This window comes from Lampris incognitus, chromosome 9 (genome assembly GCF_029633865.1).
Source record: "Lampris incognitus isolate fLamInc1 chromosome 9, fLamInc1.hap2, whole genome shotgun sequence".
Taxonomy (NCBI): domain Eukaryota; kingdom Metazoa; phylum Chordata; class Actinopteri; order Lampriformes; family Lampridae; genus Lampris; species Lampris incognitus.
Window position 1 is genome coordinate 12027338 of NC_079219.1, and position 6867 is coordinate 12034204.

General features: G+C 41.3%; 1 protein-coding gene across 1 annotated transcript in view; it reads right to left on the reverse strand.

Annotated features, from left to right (window-relative positions):
- Nucleotides 1-5097, reverse strand: part of gon4lb (gon-4 like b) — a 62190-nt gene extending 57093 nt beyond the window's left edge. The window contains exons 1-9 of the mRNA XM_056286171.1: nt 5075-5097; nt 4355-4508; nt 3691-3905; nt 2478-2552; nt 2271-2321; nt 2128-2175; nt 1729-1827; nt 1264-1374; nt 987-1157 (exon numbers count right to left, since the gene is read on the reverse strand). Of these exons, the coding sequence (XP_056142146.1) occupies nt 987-1157; nt 1264-1374; nt 1729-1827; nt 2128-2175; nt 2271-2321; nt 2478-2552; nt 3691-3905; nt 4355-4472 (888 nt within the window). The 5' untranslated portion in view covers nt 4473-4508; nt 5075-5097. The remainder of the gene's footprint in view (nt 1-986; nt 1158-1263; nt 1375-1728; nt 1828-2127; nt 2176-2270; nt 2322-2477; nt 2553-3690; nt 3906-4354; nt 4509-5074) is intronic.
- Nucleotides 5098-6867: the final 1770 nt, after the last annotated feature.

Genomic DNA, 6867 nt, shown 5'->3' on the forward strand with positions numbered 1-6867 from the left:
TACTTGCTAAGATAATATAAAGCTCAAAGTAACATTTAGCAGTGCTACAACATGTCGTACAATCTTACCAACCATCACACAATCAGCCTACCTGAGATATTGTGCATAACATTAGCACATATGCAATACATATAGCTAACCAGTCAAAGATGGGAAATGTGAACTTCTGTAATTCAGGTAAAATTCCCTTCACCTCTAATGTAGTCACATGACTACACGATAAGCATATGAATGAAGACTGCGATTTAACTGGTCTAGGGGGTCTATGTCTCTATCTATGGGTCTATCAATGGCTCTACGCAATTGGTAATAGCCTTGGGTTTTACCTTTACACTAGTCACTGCAAAAGTTTTCAGAAGTCCTTCGACAGTATGCCCGCAAGATACCTAAAGCAGATGCCACGTGCTTGCAAGTGCAACAAGTCTAGCACCTATGAAGTTGGCCATGATCATGGCTATTCAGGCAGTCGCCAAGAATTTTAGAGTGAAGCCACAACAACAGCCAACTTCAGAGGTGCTCAACTCGTTGCTTGCGCAAGCACATAGTGTGTGGTTTAGGCAGCTCATGGACGTAACAGAAGTTTGATTTGTAAACGTAAATTTCACGGTGCAATATGCACTCCACTCTGTCAGTGTATCCGCACTGTACTTGACGGGAATATAAGTCAGTTTTCTCAAAAAGCCAATTCCCTATGTTGATTCCGTCAAAATGATAGATGGCATTTGGAATGATCTGTCAACCCTTTTAAAATTCAGTAAATGTGTTAACGCAACCCATGGATAGGAGGTGGTAATAGAGGGGTTTATAGAGGTGGTGTTTCCCTGATGACTTAGACGGAGGTGATAAGGAGTTTATAGGGGAGGTTTTTACCTGATAAGGTAGGAAATGATAGTGGACTTTATAGAATAGGAGGTGATAGAGTTTAGAGAAATGTTTACTTGACAGGATAGGACGTGAAAAGCGGAGTTTATAGAGGAGGTGTTAACCTGATAGGAGCTGCAGTCTGGGTTGAAAGCCAGCTCTTGGTCCACAGCTTGCAGCCTCTCAAGGAAAGAGGAGTCGGAGCTGAGCTGCTGAGGAATAGAAAAAGAGGAGGCTGGAGGTGGGGGGCCCATGGGGACAGCATCAACCCTCAGATGTCTGGGACATCTAGCTTCCTGCACAACAAAGGTCAGATGTCAGAAAGATCACAATCCACTGCAGAGGAGCTTATTGTGATGGTGTAAATGGTGATCCACTCTGTAGCCAGAAATCCCAATCTACCTTGACGGGTGTGTCTATCCACTTATCAGACTCCTGCTTGGGGGTCACAGGTTGAGCACTTCTGGTAACTCTGGGAGATGAGCTTATACTGTCTGCATCGCTTAGAAACGTCTACATACACATGCACAAACACACAAAGAGACATAAATGGACAGTTTGCACAGATCACACTAACGTTTCATCAAGAACGTGTTACATATCCTTCACATCAATGCTACTAGTAGACAAATTAAACCCAAAACATCAGTTTAGAAAGAGCTAAAATTAACAATTTACATTTACTCATTTAGAAAACATCTTTATTCAAAGCACCTTACAAGAGTCAGCAATTGACAGATTAATTTGAACGTTATCAACTGGCATCATAGAGCACTACACAGTAATCATAATTCTCTCCTTAAATCTTTCTAAGTAATTGTCATTGACAATGAATTTCTGCTTCCTGTATCTCTCTCTGCCTCTCACCTCCTCAGCTGTCTCATCTTCATCATCTTCATCAGGGCAGTACTCTTCATCAGATGAGTCCTCATCATCTTCCAAGAGGATGTCCACAAACTGAGGGAGCTGGTGGAGACAGAGCCAGGGACAGGATACACAAAGACACAAATACAGGAACAGAGAGACACAAAGACAGAGATACAAAGATAGGTATATAGAGATACAGGGTATCAAGAAAGAAAGAGACAGAAACAGAGACAGACAGTTACACACAGAGACAGGAACAGAACCAGAGATAAACAGAGAGCTAAAATAACAGGGATACACCAAACCATAGTAATCGTCCTCTTATCCTAACGCATAAACAATATTTTAACTGATGGATTTGGATTTTAAAAAAAGAAAAGAAAAAAAAAGAAAACAGACCTTCGGTACTGGTCCTTTGCATGGTGAAAGATAACAGATGGAGACTGACTGCTTCCAGATAAGTAGAGAAAGACTGAATTAAATGCCAAACCAACACATTTTGTATTGTAGATCAAATGCACAACATTGGTGAGGCCACTCACCTCTGCCTCCTGCACTACCTGTTTCAGCCGCGCTCTGGTCATCTTGGGCTCCTAAAATTGCCATAAGAGAGTTGCAGAGAAGGTTAGACACCCCAAGGAAATCATTCCCTCATTCATTCAGAGGCACAAAGGTCCAGAAATGCTTTTCTAACCGTCAAGTTTTCATGACTGTAGAGATGAGACATCATAGCAAAATTGGACACTTACAAACATAGGCTCATCCTGGGTATCTTTAATGGCAGCCTTCATCATTGCAACCACATCTTCATGAGTGAGAACCTCCTGAGGAGAGATTTTTACAATGATAAATCTCACTATTAGGGCTGCAACTATTGTTTTGGTAATTGAGTATCCTGCAGAATGTTTTGACAATTCATCAAGTAACTGAACTGAGAAATTCTTTACTGGAGGAAAAAAACAGATATTGAATTGTAAATCATCTATTAAATTGACTAAATGGAATCAGAATTCACTTCAGTCCTACTAAAATATTTTGCCATCCAAACGCTACTCTGCACTATTCCCCAACTCCGCTTAGCTGGGGAATGGATTTGTATGCAAGAAAGATAGAGGTACAGATAGGAAGACAGTAGCTTCTATTAATACAAATTCAAACATATTTTTAAATCAAGATGCAGATCCCCCACCCCAACTAAACTTTAACTTTACTCATAATTCACAAGCATAAAACTTGTATCCCTGCAACGAGAAACCAAACAGACAGCATGCCAACGTGGCTGGGTAAATTTTAGATATTGAAAAAACACAAACCTGCAGCCAGTGCCTGCTGATGGACTCATAAGGAGCCTACCAGTTGCGTTTTACACGGTCTAGATGAAACGCAACTTAACTCATGTCAAGCCTCAATTATGAAGATGATGTTGAATTTAACCGGTGCTCTTTAAGGTGTTAAAATCATTCTGTAGACCTCTTAAACCTAACCTTGCATCTTTAGTAAATCCCTTATACTACTCTTTCAAATGTTGGGACATCGAACATGTTCTATGATAGGCTAGTTCAGTTTTGCAGCGAACACAGAATATCATATTTCAAACGTTTCCAGACCGGAGACATTATCTGACATTTGTTACTGAGCCCCCACATCAATGTTTTTTGCCTGTTCTACCAGACTGCCATTATGCAGAAAAACGGAGGATGAAAATTCTCTTCAAGGAATTATTACAATCAATATATTTGAATAAGTAATTTCCCCTTTATTCAGAATCATTTTAAAATTCATTATTATTGTAAAGTTCATCAGCTGATTAGACATTTGATGATCACCATGTATTCTTATACAACATCGCTTCATTGAAAATAGCTTGGCTCAGTTTTGATGATGCTGGGAGAGCCATGTCTCATTACCACCTGGGTGCCTCAGAGCCAGGCACTGCAGTCTGACAAGGTGTGGAGGACTCACATGAAGGATGGTACGGACATTGCTTGAGGTCAAGTTGTGCTGCTTTGACTTCCTTTCCAGGTCGATGTCAAGTTGTCCGAACTCGTCATCGCTGGACTCACTGCAGCTGGACTCATCGCAGTTGGACTCATCCTCCTCACTGTTGCTCCCTACGACACCGCTGTCACACAGAGAGGGCACTGCCAGTTTTCTTTGTCCTACACCGCCTGTTCCATCTGTCAAGGAGATAGAGGAATAATTTTAAGCCTAAGACTAAAAGAAGGCTATTGGCTGATGTTCTCCTATCCATCTTTACTATGCGCCAGGAAAACAATCGCCTGTGCTTACTTGTTCATTATCACTATGGACATCAAAATGGACAAAATTTAAATATTTACTTTAAAAAGGAACAAAAGGAAGGGCGAGGTTCTAAACTCTGGTCCTCCTGATCCACAGCTGCTAGTTTTCTATTCCGCAAGGTGGTTCATTATGTTTGCCTGATTTCCCAGGTCTGAGTACTCCCTGATTAGGTGATCGAATCCCTGGCAGACTACAAAATCAGCAACTCTTTAGTCATTTAAATGTTCCTAAAGCAGTGGGACAGCTGTGTGTGTGAGTGCACAGTGCATGAGTTGATACCAAGAACAAATACTTTAAATACACCCAAAAGTCCTCCCAGCAGTACCTGACCCGGCAGAGCTCTGCTTCCAGTTGTGACACTGTTCTTCTCGGAGGCTATCTTCCAGCCCGGGGACACACAACATCCCATCTTTCTTTGCAGCTTTGAGGACAAGGTGACACATTTCTTCCGCTTCTGGGCTACGCTTCTCATGATGTTGCTATAAGATCACACTTCATTATACAGAGTGGTGTGTGTGTGGGGGGTGGGGGTGGGGGGGTCTAGTTTACAATCATTATGTATCACTATGAACGTTAACTTAAATCATTAAACACATGGGTTTTACAGACACATGCTGGGTAAAAACATAACAGGACTCTTAGTTCAAACCTACACTCAGTGGCATTAATATGGCACCACATATTTTCAATCTTGTAGCCTACTGTAGAAGATTTACTCCGGCGTTTCTGCCTCATTTGTGTCCGGTCAGAAATACGGCGTTGAATTTCAAAACGTAGAGCTCATGAAACTGCATTTCGTTTTGTTTTCTCTTTCTTTTAATTAGCCCGCCAATTCAATGTAAAGGCAAAAAAAGGGGGCATTGGCTAACACCAGGCTGCTGGTTAGGAAAATACAACTGGCCACATTCAAACGGAAAGAGGGGGGAGCTGGAAAAGCGACGGCACAGCTGCAAAGTAGAGAGTCGCCTTATAACCTTGTGGCGTCTTTTAACCAAATGTTCACAAAAAAATTTTAACAGAAAAATGAACAACAATACGTACGTACCCTTGTACTTTCTCCGGTTTCCATCAAGCTATCGCCGTCAATTGACTTCCGGGAAGTACACGTGCGCTTCAAAATAAAAGCCTCTTGCTCGTGTTTAGAAAACTGTGAGGAGGGGGGGTGAGGTGCGGGTGAGGAGGACAACGGAGAATCGAGACCACCTTTCCTACGTTTAACACTGGCAAGGATTTAATTTTCATTTCAGTTTTTTTGGGGGGGGGGGACTGGAGGGGATCTTGAAGCAACCCAACAATGAGGGCCGCTTCCTCAGATCTATTGGAAGACCGCGCTAAGATAAGGACAGAAACCGCCACAGACCCAAAGCATTCGTTATGACACTAGTAAAAGAGAAATGAAGATCACAATCAAGTGTAAGTTGAAAGAAAGGTGGCAAAGGCAGTGGGTGGTAAGAAGAGAGAGCGGGACGGTAGGTGGCTGTGCAATATTCAGAGGTAAGGAGGTGTGATGAGAGGCACGGGGAGAACCTGGACAGACGGAACAATAATATCCAGGCTACACTTTGGCCATACAGGATTAAATAGTACAATATTTAAATTAGGAAAACATGACGCAGGAGGATGCGACTTCTGTGATCAAGAAGGAACATTAGAACGCATTATGCTTTGATATTGTAACCAGTTATTTTCTTGCCCGGTGCGGGATTCGATACGAGGTGTGCTGCGCCACCAGGCGACGTCACTAACCGCTCGGCTAAAGGGTCGGACCCGTTAACTAGGGGCTAACGTGTGTTATTAGTAGTTTACAGTATCAAAAAAAATCTGATGCTGGGAGAAGGGAATTGATTCTGAATCTTTAAGAAACAAAGTTCAGATTTGATTTACGTGATCTTGTACAAAGAAGTGCTAAGGACAAGGGTTATCTATTTTTGTTTCAATATCTTGGGGAAACGAACTAGATAGTGGGAATATGAATTTATTTACTTAATTTTATAATTTTTTCTTTTCTTCTTCTTTTTCTTTACCATGTAGTGAATGTAGTTACAGTCCCAATCGACACTCCATTCCATTTAGTGGCAGTAATGCCCCATAGGTCGTTTGCTAACCACCATAAAATGAAGGCGGAGGAAGAAGAAGAAGAAGTAGAAGGAGGAGGAGGAGGAGTCCTGTCTGAAGGATGACAATTAAACTTCATTACTGGCTTAATTTAAAAGGACATAATAAAGATCCTCCAACACAAGATGTATGAAAATACTGTTGGGAAAAGGAGACGAAAGGAAGAGTTTTGGATGGACAATTGAGCAGAAAAAAACAACAAATAGAAATAACTGAAATAAATATTAGTCCAAGGGTACCACATCCTTGGATGCTTTCTGATCCAATTGTAGATCTCACATTGCTTGGCAAAAAGAACAAAGATAATGTGTTTATTTTACATCCATAGACAATAAAGACTACGGCTATGTTCAAATTTATACAGATGCTTCAAAGAACTCAGCTGGTAAAATTGGTATTTCATACATAGTAGCAGATATCAACAAGATAAAAAAAGGACTGATTGTTAAAATCCAGTCCTTTCCAACGTCAATATTCACAAACGAACCTGTGATGGGTTATCAGTTCATAATGGGGAGATGCTGGCAATTTTGTTAGCAGTGTAATGGGTTGAAGATGTGAGACCTTTGAGAGCAGTAATATGATCTGATTCCAGTTCATCATTAATCAGCTTGAAGCACAGCCATTCAGACAGCACACCAGATGTTTCAATAGAGATACCCCAAACTTTATGCAGAATTCTAATGATGGGACTAAGTACGACATTTGTATGGATCCCAGGGC